Raw genomic sequence first — 21,900 nt, 5'->3', positions numbered from 1 at the left:
TAAATCCAGTCATTGAGGCCAATTATAATTAAGTGTTCCAATTATTGATTTAAGGCTCTAGGAGATTGAAGAACTTTGTTTTTTTTTTTTTTAAAATAGCAATTTACATTGGGAAATAAATCACCCAAGTTCACTTTATCTGTTCATTTTATGTGGCTCTTAGAACAAACAGCAAAATTAACTGGTTTGGCTTTTAACCTTCTCTTCAGTGATTTGTGGACATTTGAGCATTAAAATATCCTGAGCAGTAAAATAGCCAGAGGCTCAGGAAGAACACAACAGTTTTCAGATTATCTCAAGCTTTTTCTCAGAAGCCAAAGAAACAAACACCACAAAACACTCCGAAAACCAAAAGCAGGCATTCTTCCTCCCGGGATTTAGTACCTGCTGCTGCAACTGCACTGAGGTGGAGAGGCAGAGGGCAGCAGCGAGACACCATTAGGCCTTGTCTGATGTTTTCCATCTCTGCAGCAGAGGAATGAAAAGGAATCTTGCAAAAAGCAATGGCCCACTTTGGCCTTGAGTTTGAGTCTCTTTTCTAATTTATTCTAGTAACAATTTCTAGTACTTAAACCTGAGCTACACGAGTGATGAGCTTGAAAATAAATTTATTTAGCTGTCTCATCCTTTCCAACTTACTTTAATACTTACCTATGCCTGGCCATACACATGTTAGATGGATTTTAGTCTGTACTTTTGGGGGTATTTCTTACAGGGAAGGCATTAGAGGAAAAAATAGTAGAAATATGGTTCCTGTTCTAAAAGATGAGCTTCAATCTAACTTCAAGATGGATTTCAGTCTACTTTCATGTTGACCAGTTATCCTGCATAGTTCCACGGATACTAGTAGAAGACACAAGACTCTTGGATCTTTGACACAGGACAGTTTATTACTGTCAGTAGCTAGAGTAGTGCATTTTGTGCTGGTTCCCCGAGCCCTGATTCCTAAGGGCACTGCAATGATGGCAAGGTGATACTTATGGATGATACAGTTGGTTGTGTTATAGGAGGAAAAACTCTGAATGCAGGAAGCTCAAATCTTTTATAATGGCCAGCAAGCAAGCCATTTGCTGTAGGAGACACCATCTCTACATGCTAAGGCTGCAAGCAACCCTGCTTTTTGTTCCAAAGGGTAGATATTGGAACAGAGGGTGCTCCCACCACCCTGGGGTGATGTTGGTAGTGGTGATATGATGTGGGAAGATGCTTTGTGAGCAGTTGTATCCAGAGGGTGGCAGATCCCAGGTGCTGTGCTGCATCGTTTGCCTTAGCTCTTTCTGTAGGCTCTCGGGAGCTGTTGACAGATTTGGATGGGAGTGTATCTTGATATTTTTGACAGAGAGTAGAATTGGTGGGAATAGAATGGGGGTAAGGTGGAAGGCAGGGTGGTTTGATTGAATTTGGGGAGTAATTGAGATTAGAAATGATGGAGGTTTAAACTAGAGTATTTGTGATGGAAAGAAGGGATAGATAGAGAGACTTCGCAGACAAACAATCTGATGACTTGCTGGATATTGGAAGTCAGGGAGAGGGGAAAGCAAAAACGGACTCTAAGCTTCCAAGATGAGGTGAATGAGACCTTTAGCTAAGGCAGAATGCAAGATGAGCAGTAGGTTTGGGAGGGATAGAGACTGGTTTTGGATATTCTCAATGCAAGTGGCATGTTATAAGAAATAGAATGAAGGCAACAGGAGAGATGGCAGGAGTTATTCTTAGAGAGGTAAGGTTTTGAGTGTCTATGTCAAGATGATAGTGGAGAAAAGGACAGAATCTTTGTGAATGCTTCTATTTTGATGACGAGAGGAAGAGAAATAATGGAGATACAAGACAGAGGTATAGGAGGAAAAGGAAGAGAGGATGGTTGTAAGGGAATCCATAAGAGGGGAGGTTCCAAGAAGGAAGAAGTCAGCTGTGTCAAATACTCTAGAAAGGTCAGATTGGGGGAGGAACAAGAAACAACCATTGGGTTTAGTGGTTGGGAAGTCAACTAGATAATAGCAAGGTTGTACTTACTTTTTTCTTAGGTCTTACTCTTCTCACAAGAACCGTATGAGACAGGTGGTATTATCCCCATTTGCATGAGCCCCTGAAGTGAAGAAACGTGATTTGATTTGTGTAAGTCTCAGAGGTAGAGAGCAGTATACTACAACTTGCCTCCAAGACTGTGTTTTAAATACCCTTACTGTCCATGCTTTTAACCAGTCAGCGTGAGGAGATGGAGATTCTATAGTCTGACCTTTTTTTTTTGAGGATACTGGAGATGAAGGAAAGAAAAATAGAAGACAAGCTTTTAAAGAAAAAAGTTTAAAAGTTTGAGAGTACTGTAGGAAAGGTAAATAGGGAAGGAAGATTTAAATATCACTGTCTGAAAGTGTTCATCTAGATTCAGGATTAAGCCATTCTAAAGTTACACCTGCCTTTTTTCCATAACAACTGCTTCATAGACCTCTGAAGGTGCATCCTTGGCCCAAGAAAGATGCACTGCCTTTGCTGAGGATCGCTGCAACACCTCGGGAGGTCTCTTCATAGCAGACATAATGTCAATATAGAATCTGCATATGACAATATATTAAAAATTTTAACGTATTGCATTTTATGTTTTTGGAGTATATCACACTCTCTCACACAGTCTTCATAAAACTCTGTAGGTAGTTGAGCAGATATGTATTAATAGGCTCAGTTGTACATGTGGTATCAGAGGCCAGAACAAGGTAGGGTAAACCTGTCACAGGTCACGCAACTAGGCAAAGCTGGGGTTTGGAGCCTAGTCTCCTGGCTCTAAGTCAGAATTATCCTATGGCAGCAGAAACGGTGAGAGGAAGAGTTGGTGGACAATGCAACTTAGTGGTGATGAGGGAGCTTGATCCTACGGGAATGCCCAGAGGCTGTGAGATACTCCTTTTGCCCAGGTTCATGCTGTGAGGAAAAACTGAAGGGCGCATTGAGTGAGTCACAGCCAGTGCCTCTGTTAGATACTGGGCTAGGGAGACCTCTGGGAGAGTGTGGGGCCCCAAAGGTTACTACTGAAATTGGAAACTCCCTGTTACTCTGTCACTTTCCTCTAGGCCCCGTCTAGGCACTTCGCCAGTGGCTTGGGTAGAAGGAATAGCAACAAGTCTAGGGGGTCTGGTCTGAAGCTAAAATGCTTTCTCTTGTGTTGCCTAGAAACTGAAAACGAGGCCAGCCACCTGTAGTATGCAGTCCATTTTGACCCTAATACAGAGGCTGCAGCTAATAAACTATCTACCTTTTGTATTTGAGACTTGGATTCCAGAGGATGAGACTTAGTGTCAAGCCTTAGATGTATCTTTAGAGGCCTAAAATTGTCAGTACTTCCAAAAATATGGGTTGGACCCAGAAGTGGGTATTTACTTTGCACTTTAAAAAATATTTCTCACTTTTCTCCTGGGATGGGACAATAGTGAGTGGATGTGACAGATAACCCCAGTGGGCACAGCCACCCTCACGTGCCCAGCTGTCTCGTTTCTGTGTTTAGTCTCTGGTTTGTTTGGAAGTGGGAAGGCTGTGGGAATGAGATCCTAAGACCTTTCCTAAAAGTGCCTGCTGATCGGGAGGCTAATCATCACAATACAGAAATGTGTTTACACAAAGAGTAGGTGAAGGCGAACGTGAAAGCGAAAGCAAGACTTATAGGAAGGGGAAAAACAGATTAGTTGCTGGCAGGCAATAACTGTCTGTAATGTTTCTGTATCTGCTGTTCAAATAATTATCATCCAGGAGAAGAACTTACAAATGTTATTGGTGAGCAGGAATTGTATATTTTCCATGAGTCTTTCTCGTTAAATAAATTTTGACTCTCGTCCCAGGGTGTGCTTTATTTTATGAAAATGGGCTTATAGATTAAAGGCCTTGGTTAGGGCATTTATATGTATCGTGCCTAGCTATTTTGGAATTAATTTTGAGTGTTATATTACAATTAAAGCATTTAATGATTGCTTGGTATGTGGGAAGCTCATGCACTTGCTGTATAAACATTATCTCCTTTAATGTTCACAGCAATCCAGTTCCCATCATTAACCCCATTTTCAGATGAAGAAGCTGAGCACAGAGAGGTTGACTAACTTGCTAGGTCACATAGCTAGAAGGTGGCAGAGTTGGAAGTTTTCCAAATGTCAGTAACCTTAACTTGTAATAGTTTATGTCTTGTAACCTTAACACATTTGTATTTCCAAGATACATTTGTTTTTTATTTAAATGGAGGTACCAAGGTCCAGAAAGTTTAAAATGTTAATCAATATTATGTTGAATCTCATTTTTGTGCAGCCATACTTTATCTTCTGCCTCAATGCTTAGGAATTATCCCTTATCCTGCTGCTTGGCAGTATTTAATGCACTTGTAAGTGTTACAAATAATGCATTCTTCTCCCAAAGCTTTAGAATTATGTAAATACCATATCTTAAATTTATGACAGTGAATATGTCCCTTTGATGGAGTAGAGAGAATCATTCTTCTGTCTGCTTATATTTAAAACCATTTTAATATAAATACACATCTTTGACAGAATGTTATAATGTTATGAATTGCTGAGTATCTTGGAAGAGTATCTTTGTGTGTGAACCTGTTTATTTTTATGTAACCCAGTGCAGCAGATAGCCTAGAAAGTGTTCACTGTACTTACACAGACATTTAAACATTAGTGCTTACTGAGGACTAGTTATATGTAAAGGACTCATCATCACATTTTTGTAATCCACCTATGATCTGAAACAATACTCATGGGTCTTTTCATTACTTTTCTTAATATTACCTTAATACATCATTCTTGGCCAGATCGCTAGGTATTTCCTCACAAGTTTTTCTAATTATTTCATGAAGAGTGCGTTTTTCCTTCATTTTCAAGAGTATTTCAAGATTAGCTAATATTAGTAATTATGAAAATATATACATATAAGGCATCTAAAATAATGATTAATATTTTTATGTGCATACAAGCATATGTTTATTATATAACCCGTAGGTAAATCTGTCTTTGCAGTGCTAGAGGGATATGCAAACCTATATTTGTATTTGTGCATGTGTGTGTGTATATATATATGCATGTGTGCCTCATTAATAATGAAATGTTCGACTTCTGATGTAAATCCCGTGAATGCCAGTATGAACATTAATGACCTTTTACCCCTGTTGTCAACACATGCGAGTGCAAATAAATGATTCAGTCACTCCACAAATATTGATGAACTATCTCATTCCATGCCAAGCAATCTGCTGGTTACTAGATGAGAGCTGAATGTTAGTTTACAGAACCATGGAATTTGATAATGTATTTCTGTAGAATCATACAGCTGCAAAATCCTTTTTAATCATTTCATGTCTGTTACCATCAAAAGTGTTTATCTTTCACTTTGAGCCCTTCTCCTTTGTTGTTATATCTTTTTCTGTCTTGTATTTTATTTCTGTATTTCCTTTACTGATTAATCATCGATATATTAATTGTTCATTTATTTTTCAATTCATTTGTTAAATTTATACCATAGGCTAAGGACAAGTTGAGATATTAAGAATATAGAGCTATCAGGTATAAAAACTGCCCCTGAAGCTGAAAAGATAAGAACTTCTTGGCCTATTTAGTTGCAGGTTACTCTCTTAAACCTAATTGTCTCTTTAATTTTACCCTGTGTCTTCACTTGATTGCAACTCACTGCCTAAAATATAAGTACTCAACAATTCCTGTGAAATTAACAGGAAATTAAATGTTATGTAATTTCTAGCCTTCTCATTTATTTCTAATTTTTCCTCCCTTTCATTTTGTATTCTTCTCCCTGTTTACCATTTCTATTTTTAAAAATTACCTGTCTTTTCTCTTCTGCTTCCTTTATTCTAATGCTACTTTGTTTTCAGATTCATCACATTTATTTGCCAGTTGTAGTTTACCTGCATTTATCAGCCCTCTTAAGTTTTATTTTCCTTTTGCATATGATTTTTTAACTATCCCAGAACATCTTATTTTTTGTCTTGCTTCTGCAGCCCACCTACAGGGACCAGTGGATTCCCACTAGTGCTCAGTAGTTCCATGCAGGTGTTTTCTGGAGCTGAGTGGTCTCTGGCTCTGGTAACACCATTTGGGTTTGAGAGGGAAACAGCTGAGCAGAGATGATGATGAAACTTGACTGCTTCCCACTTTTTGACCCTCTCCTCAAGGAAGATGTGGGTGATGTGAGTAGTGCTGTATGACAGTGTTGTGGGAGATTGCAGGAGACAGATGGTAGGAAGTAAGACACATTTGATTTTACCTTATCCATTTTGCCCAGAGACAGCTGTCGTCAGCTGCTCATCACTATAGTGGAGATTAGCTTACCTTTTGTTTGCTAACTATCAGAACCAATCTCAATCTCATTTATTAAGAGAGAGAAAAAAACTTTCAGCCTGTAAACACATTCACCAGGTTACAAATTTTTGTTAAAAGTTAGAAAATATTGATGTCAATATCATCACTGAGCATTTATCCTGAAAAATCACAATAATTTGGATATGTTAACTTTAATTTTTCAGTTCTGAATTGTGATGTCCATTTTGGCCCAAGTCTGTATCTGTAGTTCTATATCAATTTCAAGTCAGATCAACCTTAGCTATACCTATTCTGTCCAACTATTCTATACAAAGCACCATAAAAGCTATTAAAAGCAAAAACCAAGGTTGACCTAGTATCTTTCCAGGTAATACCTCTGTATTTGGAGAGAAGGTGGAATACAGGTTCATGATTCTTCATCTGAAAATTCCAAGGCTTGGCGTGTTTTGGAATTTAGAACTTTTAAAATTAAAGATAATAGACCATTCAGGACATAGGCACAGGCAAAGTTTTCATGATGAAGATGCCAAAAGCAATTGCAACAAAAGCAAAAATTGACAAATGGGATCTTATTAAACTAAAGAGCTTCTGCATGGCAAAAGAAACTATCACCAGAGCAAACAGACAACCTACAGAATGGGAGAAAATTTTTGCAATCTATCCATCTGACAAAGGTGTAATATCCAGAATCTATAAGGAACTTAAAATTACATGAGAAAAACAACCTCACTGAAAAGTGGGCAAAGGACATGGACAGACACTTCTCAAGAGAAGACATACATGTGGCCAACCAACATACGAAAAAAAAGTTCAGCATCACTAATCATTAGAGAAATGCAAGTCAGAACCACAATGAGATACCATCTCAAGCTGGTCAGAATAGCTGTTATTAAAAAGTCAGAAAAACAACAGATACTGGCGAGATTGTGAAGAAAAAGGAACACTTTTACACTGTCGGTGGGAGTGTAAATTAGTTCAGCCATTGTGAAAGACAGTGTAGTGATTCCTTAAAGGCTTAGAGGCAGAAATACCATTTGACCCAGCAATTCCATATACCCAAAGAAATGTAAATTGTTATAAAGACACATGCATGTGTATGTTCATTGCGTTACTTTTCACAATAGCAAAGACATGGAATCAACCCAAATGCCCATCAGTGATAGACTGGATAAAGAAAATGCGGTACATGTAATATACCATGGAATACTATGCAGCCATAAAAAGGAATGAGACCGTGTCCTTTGCAGGGACATGGATGGAGCTGGAGCCCGTTATCCTTAGCAAAGTAAAGCAGAAACAGAAAACCACGTGTATCGTGTTTTCACTTATAAGTGGGAGCTAAATAATAGCACATGGACCAATGGGGGGAGCAACATACACTGGGGCCTGTGGGAGGGCGAGGGGGTGGGAGGAAGGAGAAGATCAGGAAGAATAGCTAATGGATGCTGGGCTTAATACCTGAGTGATGGGATGATCTGTGCAGCAGACGACCATGGCACACATTTACCTATGTAACCTGCACATCCTGCGTATGTACCCCTGAACTTAAAAGTTGGAAATAAAATATGGAAAAAACAATAAAAAGGTAATATGAGACGTATACTGAATAGAATATTACATCTCCAGGTAGGTTTAGTGTGGAAATTACTTTTAATATGTGAAATATGAACATTCAGTCTGAGTGAATAAAATACTTAACCAGAATTCAGGTCATGCATTTATACTTTTTCAGCTTCAGAATTTCGTTTTGATTTTTAAAATTATTTCAATCTCTCTGTTAAATTTCCCCAATAAATTTCTGAATCGATTCTCTATATTTTCTTGAAGTTTGTTAAGAAGGAAGCCCGGTTTCTTTGAATTCTTTGTCTGAGAGATCGCACATCTTCATCACTTTAGGGTTAGTCTCTGTTGCCTTATATTGCATGTTAGGTGAGGTCATATTTCCCTTAATGTTCTTTAAAAAATTTTTTTTTTAGGGACAAGGTTTTGCTCTGTTGCCCAGGATGGAGCGCAGAGACTATTCAGAGGTGCAGTCATAGCACACTATGGCCTTGAACTCCTATGCTCAAGCAGTCCTTCTCCCTCAGCCTTCCAAGTAGCTGGGATTACAGGCACTCGCCACTGTGCCAGTCCCTGAATGCTCTCGATGCTTGTAGATGTGTGACAGTGTTTGAGTGTTTGCGCATTGAGGGATTAGCTATTTTCATCTACCCAGTCTGGCTTTGTGCCTGTTCTTCAGAGGGCCTTCCAGGATTCTAAGCTGATTGACTCTTGGGTTTCCTGAGCCTGTGACCACTGAAGCTGTCTCAGCACTAGAGGATGCTCTAAGCCCAGGCTTGCTACGAGTCTCTTCAGGACTCAGAAGTTGATGTGGCTTTCTGCCCCAGTTGGACCTGGGGAAGACCCAAGAAGTACTGGGACTGTGTGGGAATACTGGCCAAGGACCTGAGTACGGAAGACTGTTCCACTGGTCCAGATGGGTGTGTGTCCCAGCAGGTCTCTGCATGGGTGGGATGAATTTCTGACTGTAGCAGAATGGGCTGGAGTTGAGATGAGGCCTTCTTGGGATCTGCTGTGGGGCAGAGGCTAGAGAGCCAGGCGCTTTGGGTGTATGTCTCCTAGTAGGTCTCAACACAAGATTGTTCCCTGATTGCAGTGGGAGGGGCGGGAGCTGAGCCTGGGTCCCCATGGGATCTGTTGTGGGGCAGAGGTTGGCAAACCCATCTGGAAGGCTCAGGCTCCCAGGCTGCGAGACATGGATGAGTCTCCCTCTGGGTCCCTGTGCGAGCAGCTCTGAGCTGGGACCTTGGCTGAGGGGCCCTGGAGTGAAGCCACAGGGCAAATCTCAAGTTTACTACTGAGACCACTGTTAGTATGCAGACAAACCTTTCTGCCAAAGCACCAGTGTACAAGATTCCTTTTGGACCCCTTGGCAGATAGTTTCAGCTGCAGGCTCAAGGCCAAACAGGGCTGTAGCCAGGTCCCATGGAGGACTGGACCACTGTCATGCTTGAACCTAGGAGCAAGCTTGTGGCACATCAGCCACCTGGATGTTGGTCTGCACTCTCAAAGCGACCCTCCCAGGTCTTGGGCTCCACCAAGGTTTCACAAACTTTCACCTGAATCCTGAGATGCCGTCAGAATTTGATGATGGATGGATGCGGAATTCTTACTGTCATATGGGGATATGAGCAGGTTACTTTCTATGCCACCATCTTGGTGATACCACTCCTCTATCCGTGAACACTTTTGATTTTCAAAATTGTGACTTAAGATTGTGGACTTGTTTTAAGATGTACCCTGGTGGGTGCAGTGGCTCTTGCCTGTAATCCCAGCACTTTGGGATGCCCTGAGGCAGTAGGACCACTTGAGCCAGGAGTTTGAGAGCAGCCCCAGACAACATAGTGAGACCCCCCCCTCTACAAAAAAAAATAAAAAATTCAGCCAAGTGTGGTAGCATGTGTTTGTAGTCCCAGCTAGTCTAGGGGCTGACATGGGAGGATTGCTTGATCCAAGGAGGTCAAGGCTGCAGTGAGCTGTTATCACACCGCTGCATTCCACCCTGGGTGACAGAACAAGACCCTGTCTTAAAAATAAAAATACTTAAATCAAGTGTTAAAAGGAATTAATTTTGAGTTATATTTAGAAGAAGGGAATGTCACTGTGGGCTGGTGTCAAAAAGGGGATTTTTATCCGATTTTGAAGGTTTAGATGGGAATTTTACTGACTGTCGAATCTTGGGCAACCAGAATAGCACCTGGCACATATCTGATGAATAAATACATGACAGTTGAATAAATCTGTGAAGAGAAGGGGAAGAGCATTCCTACTGGGGAGACTTCAGCCTGAATGTAGCCGTAGAGGATGCAATGAACTTGGTTATTTGTGGGTGATGGTCAAGCCGTCTGTTGTGATTAAGTTGAATACACTGCAGTCCCTGTAGGAAGATGAGGTGAGGCCCGGCATGGACGTGTGCGTGTGTGTGCCTTACATACTTGTTAAGGGTAGAGGATGTGGGCTGGATCTGAAGGCTTGCTCTTAAATGGGGATCCAGGGGATGTTAGATAATAATAGTGGTTTGAAAATGATAGAAGACAGTGTTCAGAATGGATTATAGTTGTGTGTTTCTTTTTAGGGATTCCATAATAAATGTGTGTGCATGAAATTCAGTACTGTGTTGAAGAGGCAGAAATTAGTCTGAAGTTTGAAGACAGAGTGGACATTGACTTGTTGCATTTGGAAAGTGACAGGGAAGAAGTTAAAGATTTCAAATTTCTAATACTTGTTGATCAGAAATAGTGATCCCTTTGGTTGACAGGGAAATTTGGAAAAGAAGCTGGAAAGGACATGATAAACTCACTGATACGCCTTGGCATATTGGTTGGCTTATATCCTTAAAATGTATTTGATGCCTTTTATATGAACATATATGTGTTCATAGATAAAAAGAATGTTCCAGCTCTCATTTAGTTCAGAGCCTTTGAGAACAGTGTAGCAAGAAATAGAAAATCCAACAAGACTGGAGTGTATGTATTTTACGTGCTATTTCCAAGCTGCTTTTGTGCAAGGTTTATTTAAATTTCATTTAAAAATGTAAAAACTGTGTTGAGTAGCTTTAATTCCCCCTTGCACCTCTCAGTATGCATTAGCAATTAACTCTACTTCTTTCAGGTTGATGAATTTGAACTTGATCAATTATTTGATAGTAATTACCGGCACAGAGTGATTATTATTGCCGAAGTGGCGTTCTTATTTCATCTTTCCATATAATTCAGGCCCTTTTCACAGAGGCATGTTTGTTTGAATGCAGAGTATGATTTGCTCTTTTGGTTTCTACCACTAAGGTCAAACATTTTTAGGTTTCTTAACTAGAGTAGTACTGAAACCCTCTGGTATTTTAAACCATCTGGGCATGTCCTTCTGGCTTCCAAAAAGAAGGGAGGAATGAGGCTCAATCTTTTTTCCTGTATCAGGCTCAAAAGGTCTCTGATTTTTGTGTTTCTTGGCAACTTCCGTTTCTTTTTCCCAACTCCTGGCAGGGCTTTGCGGCCTCCTTATCCTCCCTTGTAGTCACTGAGCGCTCCCCTTCAGGAAGGTGTGCCTCTGCTGCTGTGACTCCTTAGAGTTCTGAGTAGACTTAGACTAAGGGCTAGCCTTTGCTTTTCTGGTTCTTTAAGCTCTAATGAGATAGAGAGTAATTATTAGTCTGCTTGGGCTGCCATAATAAAGTATCACAGACTGGGTGACTTAAACCAGGGGTCCCCAATCCCCAGACTGTGGCCTGTTAGGAACCAGGCCCCACAGCAGGAGGTGAGCAGTGGGCGAGCCTTATGGCCTGAGCTCCGCCTCCTGTAAGATCAGTGGGACATTAGATTGTTATAGGAGTGCAAACCCTATTGTGAACTGCACATGTGGCGATCTAGATTGTGTGCTCCTATGAGAATCTAATAATAAATGTAATGCGCTTGAATCATTCTGAAACCATCCCCCACCCCTGTCAGTGGAAAAATTGTCTTCCATGAAACCGGGCCCTGGTGCCTAAAAGATTGGGGATGGAGGTTGCTGATAAACAATAGAAATCAATTTTCTCACAATTCTAGGGGCTACAAGTCCAATATTAAGCTATCAGCAGGGCTGATTTCTTCTGAGGCCTCTCTCTGGCATGGGAGTGGCTGTCTTGTCCCTGTGTCTTCCCATGGTCCCCCTTTGTACATGTCTGTGTCCTCATCTCTTCTTACAAGGCCTCCAATCATGGTGGATTTGTGCCCACCCTGGTGACCTCATTTTAACTTAATTACTTTTTTTTCAAGACCTATTTCTAAATACAGTCACATTTGGAAGTACTGAGGATTAAGATGTCAATAGATGAATTTGGGGGGATACAATTCAGCCTTTAACAGAAGGAAAAATAGGACATTTGCAAAGCTTAAAAAATAAGGAATAAAAAGCAAAGAGAATTTATATTCCTTTGGGTATATACCCAGTAATATGAATCACCCTATTATACACACACATGCACATGTATGTTTATTGCAGCCCTACTCACAATAGCAAAGATATGGAATCAGCCTAAATGCCCATCAGTGATGGACTGGATAAAGAAAATGTGGGGTCAGGCGTATTGGCTCTTGCCTGTAATCCCAGCACTTTGAGAGGCTGAGGCAGGCGGATGACCTGAACTCAGGAGTTTGAGACCAGCCTGACCAAAATGGTGAAACCCCGTCTCTACTAAAAATACAAAATTAGCTGGGCACGGTGGCCCATGCCTGTAATCCTCGCTACTTGGGAGGCTGAGGCAGGAGAATCACTTGAACCTGGGAGGCGGAGGTTGTAGTGAGCCAAGATTATTCCATTGTACTCTCGCCTGGGCAACAAGAGTGAAACTCCATCTCCAAAAGAAACAAAGTGTGGTACATAAGGTACCACAGACTACTGTGCAGCCCTAAAAAGGAACGAGGTTCATGTCCTTTGCCGGGACATGCATGGAACTGGAGGCCATTATCCTTAGCAAAGTAATGCAGGAATAGAAAACCAAACCCTGCATGTTCTCACTTATAAGTGGGAGCTAAATGATGAGAACTCATGGACACATAGAGGAGAACAACACACACTGGGGCCGATGAGAGGGTGGAGGGTCGAAAGAGGGAGGGGATCAAGACTAATAATTAATGAGTACTAGGCTTAGTACCTGGGTGATGAAATAGTCTGTACAACAAATGCCATGATACAGGTTTATTATCTATGTAACAAAGATGTACATGTAGCTCTGAACTTAAAAAAAAATAGCATATGTAACTATAATTTTTAAAAAAGCAAAGAGAAAAAGAAGGGACAAAACTTGGCAAGGAAGAATGAATGCTTTTGTGTGTGCGCTGTGAGTTACCATCTATAGGACACGTGTTAGTATCGTCTCATTTCTCTCCCAGCATAACATAGGGTATAGGATGCAGTCCTTGATCTCAGATACAGCATAGAGACTCCAAGAGGTTTCCTGTCTTCCTCATGAGTGACTGAACTGACTTGAATCCAGTTCTTTAGACTCTGGCTAGTATTCTTTTCATCGCTCCGAGCAGGGAGGTGAAAAGAAAGTAAACCCTCGTGGGCAAATTCCATGGCCTTTTGTTGTGTTATTTTGTTTTGGAAACTTTGGGGATTAGAGGCATCATCTGCCTGTCAGCCAGTTGTGTTCTTGTTAGCTTTAACATTCACAGTGGAGAAAAATAAACACACAGCCAGAAAGCTGCAACTCGTTTGAGAAGTAAATATAAGTCACAGTTTTTGGAAGTCATTACTATGAAAATTTTCAAGCGTAAAAAAGTAGAGAGATTGGTATAATGAACTCCCATATTCTCATCCAGATTCAATAATTACCAGGATTTTGCCACAGTTGTTTCATCTATCCCTTTTTCCTTCTTAAAGTAAATGTAAGGTTACTTTCACCCCTTTCAGGATGCAACTTTAAACAAATGAAGATTTTCTTACATATCCTTGGTGCCACTCAGAGTTTCCTAATTGCATCAAAAATGTCTTTTCATCATTGATTTGTTCAGATCAGAATCCAAATGATAAGGATATTTGTTGAGCATACCAAATTATGTTTGACAGTACCTTTTATATGTCTCTTGTTCTCAGGGACAATTTGTTTTCAGATCTCTGTAGAGAGAGAGGATGCATTGATTTGGTTCATTTTGCAGTATACTTTGTGGTGATATTGATTTGAAGTTTCAGAGCTCCTCACTGGACAGGGCCTGTAACAACTTTAAAAAAATTACAGTTTTGCTTTAGTTTCGAATGAATTTCCATGGTTTTCAAGAATCGTCCAAACAATGATTTCTTTCTGTGTACTAATCATCACCATATTTTTAAAAGGCTAAAACGTTTGAATATATAAACAAGTAAATACAATAAACATAAAAGTTTTAGTGCATCTTTACAAATTGGATTGGTATTCATTTCAATGTATCCATGATACTTAACTAACTTACTAACGTTGAGGCATTTCATTTTTGTCCACGTGGAACATTGTTTGCTGAGATTATTTTTTAACCACAACTTACAGATGAAAAGCTAGTAAAACAAGTTGTTAAATACTTGCTTTTTTCAAAGGTTATTTTTATAGTTAACAGGAGTGCTGCTAATGTTAGTTAGCAAAGATTGTGAATGCAACTGCTTGATGGCTTTTAAAATATGATAGTCTTCTGTTTTGCTAATAGTTTGTTTCTTCCCATAGGTATAAATGACCAAGGATTGTACAGAGTTGTAGGGGTGAGTTCAAAGGTCCAGAGACTTCTCAGTATGTTGATGGGTATGCCTCTTTTCTAATCATTTTTCCATGTGTTATTTGTATATGTTCATTGATTTCACAGCTTAATATTTCATAGTAATGTAGAGAATACTTGTGATTCCATTCCTCTACTTCCTACAGGAGTTTTCTGCTGAGCAGAGACAATTGAACCACAGAAGTAGATTAGTATTTGCATCAGTATAGATTGATAGATTGTCTGTTACCTCTTACTAAGAAATGAAAGAAAAAAGAATGTACCCCCTGGTTGACTGTCTTCCTGTGCTTGCTTCTCACAGCGAAGTGGCAGTCAGGCCTCTGCGCTTTGCGTGGTTTCCAAATAGCCTGTCCACAATTGTGACAGTACATTTGGTTGGACAAGACCACTGGGACTAGCTCATTTTTATGGAGCTTCCAAAACTGTCATTTGACAGCAAGGGTCTGATTCTCAGGGATTCATTGGTATTCACAGTGGCTTGTTTGTAGTTCACACCAGGCTCTCCTCCAGAACCATGCATGCTCCATCTGTGCTGATAACACAGTGTTCTTTGGCGTCGCAGACTAGAGGAAGCCAGAGAGTGAATTCATTTCATTACCCCAGACGTTATGTGAATGACAAAGCGCTTTTACATTACACACTGCTGTCAGTTCATTGCCACCTGTAAGACACTCCATTTCTCCCCCACCCCAAAACAGGCTGCCTCTTGAAGAGTGATGATAACTCATCAGGCTAGAGGGCCTGTGTATCAAACCAATCTGTCATTATGATCTTGCTACGTATTAATTTATTTGATATTTTACTTTCATTAATCAATATTAACAATGCCCTCAGGTGTGCTGTGAATACATTCCAACCTGTCTGCATCTTAAAGCATTATAGCAAAGACTCATTTTTAGGAAGCATGAGCCAAGTTGAATAAAATCAACTGCCATGCTACGGATAGGATTGCTTGTTTGGCTATATTTGAATTAAGGATTTAATAAGCAACAATCTTTTGTAAGCTATTAACCACAGGAAAAATTGCCCATCATCAGTTGGAGAGCCTTATTAGAATACATTCGCTTCCATAAGCTGTTTTCATTTTCTGCCTCTCTGGTTTAACTTGGGTGTGCAATTTTGGCAGTCAGATTTTCCTTTTTACCATTAGTGGTCTCCAAATTAAATAGACTCAGGTTGCCAGTGGTTCAGTAGCAGCTGGAAGAATTTAATGGGACTACAGCATCTGCTTTTACTTAATTTTAAAATTAGAAACACTTCTTTCATTTCCAAGATGGTGTTATGATGATTAGAACTGGAGGAGTATGTTGATATCAGAATGGGAAATGTGGACTGAAAGGCACATTTTGATGGTAAATTGATCCTAAGGGCCTGGCATTATTTTTATTATCATCTTGTTCCTGTTCAAGGAAAGTTTGAAGAAGGGTTTTTCTGTGGTCACCTTGAAGTGTTAAGCTGTCTCAAAATTTGTTGGTCATCTCATAAAATTCTACGTGTACAGCATTGCTCAACTCAGCGTGGTAGTTTGCTCTGCTCATGGGAAATGTCCCAAGCCAGTCCTTAACTTACAAGGTGTTTTTAAATATCTAAACCCTCAAAAAATTAATGACGTGGAAAACTGTTTCTACTTTTCATGAGCCTCAGAGTAGAGAAGCCCAGGACATAAGTGTGACGCAACCTCATACATATTGCTGGCAAGGGAAATGCTTATGTTTTCAGTAATATCACTCTGCAAACAGAGGAAAGTTAGAGAATTGATGTGAGACAGTTACTGACTTGTTACCTCCTCATTCATTTAAGAGGGTTACACAATATACCTTTGTTTTGAGTAATCTATAAATAATTCCTACGATGAATTTAAGATTATCAATCAAAAACTTTGGATTTTCATTAGCATTAATACCATTTTTTTATTACCTTATGCTACCAATACAAACCTTAGCCCTTGACAAAATGTATTTACTTGCTGTTTCCTAGTCAATTTAATGTTTCCTAATTTCTTTCCTTTTATCCAGATTGAGTGCTCAAATGGGAATAATTTAATGGCTTTTCCAAAAAAAGGGTTTTTAGAGTTTTGAATAGTCATGTCTACATAATCTTAGGGATATTATTTTTCTCCAACCTTTCCCATTTTGCTGCATTGTTACAGGGTTACATATATATCCTGAAGAGGAAAAAATTGTGTGGGTCTGCCCAATTTTTAACTTTGCTTTTTAAAATAATTAGTGTTTATTATTATTATTCTTGAAGGTAATAGGTTTATTTCAACTTTGAATTTTTTTCGAAGAACATTTTGTTTGTAATGCGTTGTCTTTGTAGAAATGGGAAATAATTTAACTTTTAAGTATTTGAGAAACAGTCCCAAGCCATGTACTATTTTTTGAGGAGAGTTGCCATTTACCCAGTTCTCTGTAGTTCTTGAGAGGTAATTATTTACTTTAGAATTTTTTATTGCCATTTTTACACAAAATACTTTGTATTGTTTGTTGAAGTGTTTTAAGTCTTCTTTACTCGTGTAAAAGTTTATAATGATTTCTAAAACATAATGTACTTAATCTCTTGCATGTTTTTTCATTTGTCTCTTTTTTCTGGTGTGTTTTTTCCCTTCATATTTCATATTAAAATAGAGAAAAATGTTTCTTTCCATTTTCCTTCTCTCCTTCTTCCTTCTCCTGCCCTTTCTTCCCTCCTTATCCTTTTTATTTTCTCCCCCTTCTTTCCTTCTCTCCTACCTCCCAGCTGGCATGAAATAGCAATGACATTGACCATACAAAATTGTCTAAATAGAGAGGCAGTTATTCTCCTCCAGGCCAGGTAAAGAAGCAGGCAGCTGCCTTCCTCCACCTGGTGATGAGAGGGCATTCTTAGTTGTCTTCCCCTCTGGGAGCCTAAGGCAACTGTCCACTGGATTTCCAGCAGCCTCTGAGCCTTTCCCTGGACCAAGCTTCTTAAGGTGCTGAAAGAACATGCCCATATGAGCAGATGCCTGCCTTTTTCTTCCCTTTTGCAGCCTCTAAGACAGGGTGCACAGATTTGGTAGAAGTTGTTATTGTTTTTGTAAAGTAGAAACAGCACAGTTGGGAAAGGCAGGGAGAAATACCAGATGAGTTGTCTTTGGGTGAGTCATGATTTTTTAGTAAATGGAGTGGGAATGTAAATAGCAATTACAATAGTTCATGGTAGATTAGAACTGATAGGAGGTAGAATTGTTACGCATTATTCCTCCTTCCCTACTTTACTTTAAAACATCAGAGCAAGAGAAGAGGAAATTGTGAGAAAATGTGGTAGTAGCTTGTGTGGTCTGGTGAGCTCAGTGGTTAATTCTAAATCTGATTTGCAAGAAGGGCTGGATGACTTTATTTTCACACATAAAACCACAGAAAACAAGAAATGAGAAGAGTTTTACTTGAAAACCATTACCTTGTTTCCTTTGTAGGACAACTTTGTTGCATCGATTGGGGAAAAAAGTGAACTAACGTAGCTGAAAAATATCTGATTTTTTATTATACGACATATTTTCAAAATTCATCCATTCATTGTGCTTTTTCAAGTACTTTAAAATTGGACCTAAGTCAGTGTTGAGTAGGGTGCTAGCAGCTGCATAAAATTGCACTTTGCATTTAGGTTGGACTGCAGATTTTCAGTTTCAAAAAAAATGACCAGTGGTTATGTAAGTGTGAAACATTCACCCAAATAAAAAGTCAACTCTTTTTATCTGTGCTTGTTAGTTCAGATTTTTAACAAATCCATGAAGTGTTCTTCCTTGGTCAGAAAGGAAGCAAATTGTTTTTGTCTTTCTTATGGTAGATCATATATTCTGAATGAACCCTCCAAATGTATTTTCATGTTTGAATCCCAAATAATTATTAAATTCTGCCTAGTCCCAGTGCATTTACTCATTGTAAAGGACTGCTAGGGATGATTGAGCTATTTGAAAACAGTGAAAATTTAAGAGAGAGTAACATAGACGCTATGTAGTCATTTGCTTCTGATATGACAGCTGCTTTTTATTCCATGAATTTAGAATGATGGCTTATTTTTCCATGGAAAGAATATGATTCTCAAAATACAGAATCATAATTTGGTAGAAAGCTGGAAATAAAAGATTTCCTTTAGAAGCCTCTTGGATTTTAAAAAGGTGGTTTGCTGGTAGCAAGTTGATTGAAAATGTTATCTGACTTGTATGTTAAAATGAGATTTAAATAATTGATTTAATGAGAGAGAGAATATTCAGTTACTGAAGTAATTGGTTGGCAAAGGCTTTAGAACAGAATTATTTAGTCCTAGTTATAAAGGATTGCACCTTTAATCAGGGTGCTTAATTTGATTTCTTGAATGTGTCTGTGGCTTGTCTGACAAGCTCAGTAACAAATGAGTTCTGAATTGTAGGAACTGATCAAAATGTAATCAGTGTCAATTGCCATTGTTGTAGTTTATTGCATATTGCTGTCAGTTGCTGTAATCAAGAAATGTTGAAGTGCTTTAAAAGTCTTCAGACCTTTGAGTAATTGACCTCATATGTATGATACTATGGCTGTGAAATAACCATCACTTCCTGTTTTACTTTATCTTCAGAAAGTTTCAACCCAACATTGAGTTATCATCCACCCTTCATCATCCCAAGCCTAAAACTTTTTAAGTGGCATGCATGACTTAATGTGGTGGTCCCATTTTGACAGGTTTTTCTTTTTAGTGTTTTTAAAAAGGAAATACTAACAAGATGTTTCCTTCTCCATGAAGACAAATACAGTATAAGGGAGGAAAAAAACCTTGAAACAACTAGGTTTTTTTTGGTCTTAGTTAAGACATCATCGTGGAGTGAGGGAGAAAGAGTCTTTTCCATGAATCTCTTATTTTCTCCTTTGCATAGTAGGCGTGTAGAAAACCAGGCAGATTGATATTGATGGCTCATTATCATTTGTCATAACCCATTTCCTGCCTCCTCCCTTTGGGCAGGTACCATCACTGCTTGCTTATATTTTTTAGTGACTCAGCAGTGGTAATAACCTGCTACATTTAATTATTTATGGAAATCTGTATACATTCTTCATTTGCCTTGATGCTCTTAATAGTTCTGTGAGAGCATTTACAGTATCTCCATTGTGCAGATGAAGATCTGAAGTTCAGATAGGTTTGGAAGTCGCTTATGGTAGTATGGCTGGGCCAGGTTGTTAGAGGCATGTAAGCCCAGCTTTTTGATACCCATGCTGCTCTCCTCCCCGCCACCATGCCACAGCTGAGTGTACCAGCCCAGAGTTATAAGAGTCATAGATGCCACCATACTCCTTAGGGGTTTGCCTTTCCTGCCATCCTTTCATTTTAGTTCTGCCAGGATTGACGCTTTCCTTTCCACAACCGACTAACTCTCCCATCTCCTTTTTTTTTTTTTCTTGGTACCACATACCTTTTCTTTAGAACTTACTAGCCATTTTGAATTTAATTTTTTTCTTTTACTTTATAAAGGAGCAACCCTATTGACTTATCACTTGAAAGGATGTTTGTAAGAAACACATCAGTACGCACTATTTGGATAAATAAAACTAGTTTAAGTTAGAATGAATGTCTGGAGTGTTACACAGAGGCTTCCAGTACATATTTCCCGGATGAGTGTATATATTATAGTGTTAATGTGAAAGGTTAACTGTAAATGACTTTTTAAGTCTCTGTCTAGTCATTTTCTGTTTTGGTTGATCATATATTAATTTCAGAAAGATAATCTAATGAACAGAAATCCTGAAAATCTGAGACTGAGTTTATCATCCTTTCCCCAGTTTGTTGCCATTCTGATAGTCATTTTGCCATTCATGGTGCCACCCGCAATTTTCTGTGTCATAATGATGCAGGATGTTTTTTGCTCCCTGATTCGGCTAAATCCGAGTTTTTGTGTTACCACCAGGGAAAATCAGACATGCGGACACAGTGAAAGGTGAGGAGAGTGGAAGTTATTAAGCTAAAGGGGAGCTCTTAGCAAAGAGAGGGGGTCCCACCACCCGGCTCCCAACTCTCATACTGAACGCAAGGCCACCACACAGGAGTTGAAGAGGTCTGGCTCCTCCTTGGCATAAGGCAGGAATTCCCAGTAGCTCCGCCCTGTTCCCCCAGTGTGCATGTGGGCCCTTAGTCTGAGCCACTCCACATTGATTTATTTCCCTTACTGAGCATGGGTTAAAGACTGAAATTTTTCACTGTGGGCATGTTTAGGCAAGCCTCATGTACGCAGTGAGCTGGGTGGGTCGGAGGTTCTCTGGGGACTCTACCCTTCTTATTTGGCTGTCTCCTGCCTCTGTCAATACACAGTATGAGAGCAACAGTGCCACCTAAAACAAATCATATGCATACAACTGAAAGTGCCACTTGCTATAAGCCAGGGCTACTGAGTGATACTGTTAACAACGATTATAATAGCTATACATGAAATACATTGTGGGTGTTGAAATAATACACTATATCTAATTCTTCCTTACTCCCAACCCGTCTCTTATTTTTTGCTTTGGTCTCTACTACAGATTTTCTGAAGTGCCAGAAGTGTCTAGTCATAGAACATATCTTATAGTATTTTAGAGAAATTGTATATATAATGTTTTCCTAGGAAACCGCAGGATTGTGGTTTGCTCATTTAAAAATGGAAGCTTTGTGAGCTAGACAAGAGGACCTTTGATGTTCAAGGTTTTAATTATTTTTTTGTTGTTTGCTTGCTCACTAGATGTAAAAACGTGCCATGAGGTGGACCTGGAGAATTCTGCAGATTGGGAAGTGAAGACAATAACAAGTGCCCTGAAACAGTATTTGAGGTAAGCGCTTCTCAGCAGCAAGATAGAAGAATGGACTATTGGGGTCTGTAACATACAACAGATGCCAATTGTGTATATAAATATCGATACTTAAATGAAGCCTTACTTTAAAAAGGGAAAATTTCTCAGGTGTCTCAGTGTCCCAGAAAGAAAGGTAACTGGTAGATAAACATCAGTAACTAAGTAAATTGCAACAAAACAGGAATTGACATAGACTTGGGTTTTGAAATAGACGTTTCTTGTGGATGTACATTTTAGGAATTAAACACTATGAAACAACTCGTTGAGGCTCGTGATGGAATGAAGGCTATTTATTGGATTCATTATGTCTTTATATTTTATGCTGAAATTATTTTTTAAAGTTTAAATGATTTGAACTTAAGGCTTATGACATGTCAATGCAAAGCTCGTTGAAAAGAAGTTTACTTGGTGAGGTTTTAAGATAAAGTTGTTTTCTATTGATAATAGAAAATATTTAGGACTAGAGTTAGGAGAGGGTAGCATTTTTTATGAATCATT

The 21,900-nt window shown here is 39.2% G+C and overlaps 1 protein-coding gene across 1 annotated transcript in view; it reads left to right on the top strand.

Moving 5' to 3' along the window:
* The window catches only part of ARHGAP10 (Rho GTPase activating protein 10), a 351,063-nt gene that overhangs the window by 204,846 nt on the left and 124,317 nt on the right, over positions 1-21,900 (top strand). The window contains exons 13-14 of the mRNA XM_011973261.1: positions 14,542-14,616; positions 21,294-21,381. Of these exons, the coding sequence (XP_011828651.1) occupies positions 14,542-14,616; positions 21,294-21,381 (163 nt within the window). The remainder of the gene's footprint in view (positions 1-14,541; positions 14,617-21,293; positions 21,382-21,900) is intronic.

The sequence above is a fragment of the Mandrillus leucophaeus genome, unplaced genomic scaffold (genome assembly GCF_000951045.1).
Source record: "Mandrillus leucophaeus isolate KB7577 unplaced genomic scaffold, Mleu.le_1.0 Scaffold136, whole genome shotgun sequence".
Lineage (NCBI taxonomy): Eukaryota > Metazoa > Chordata > Mammalia > Primates > Cercopithecidae > Mandrillus > Mandrillus leucophaeus.
This window is presented reverse-complemented; position numbering and strand designations above follow the sequence as displayed.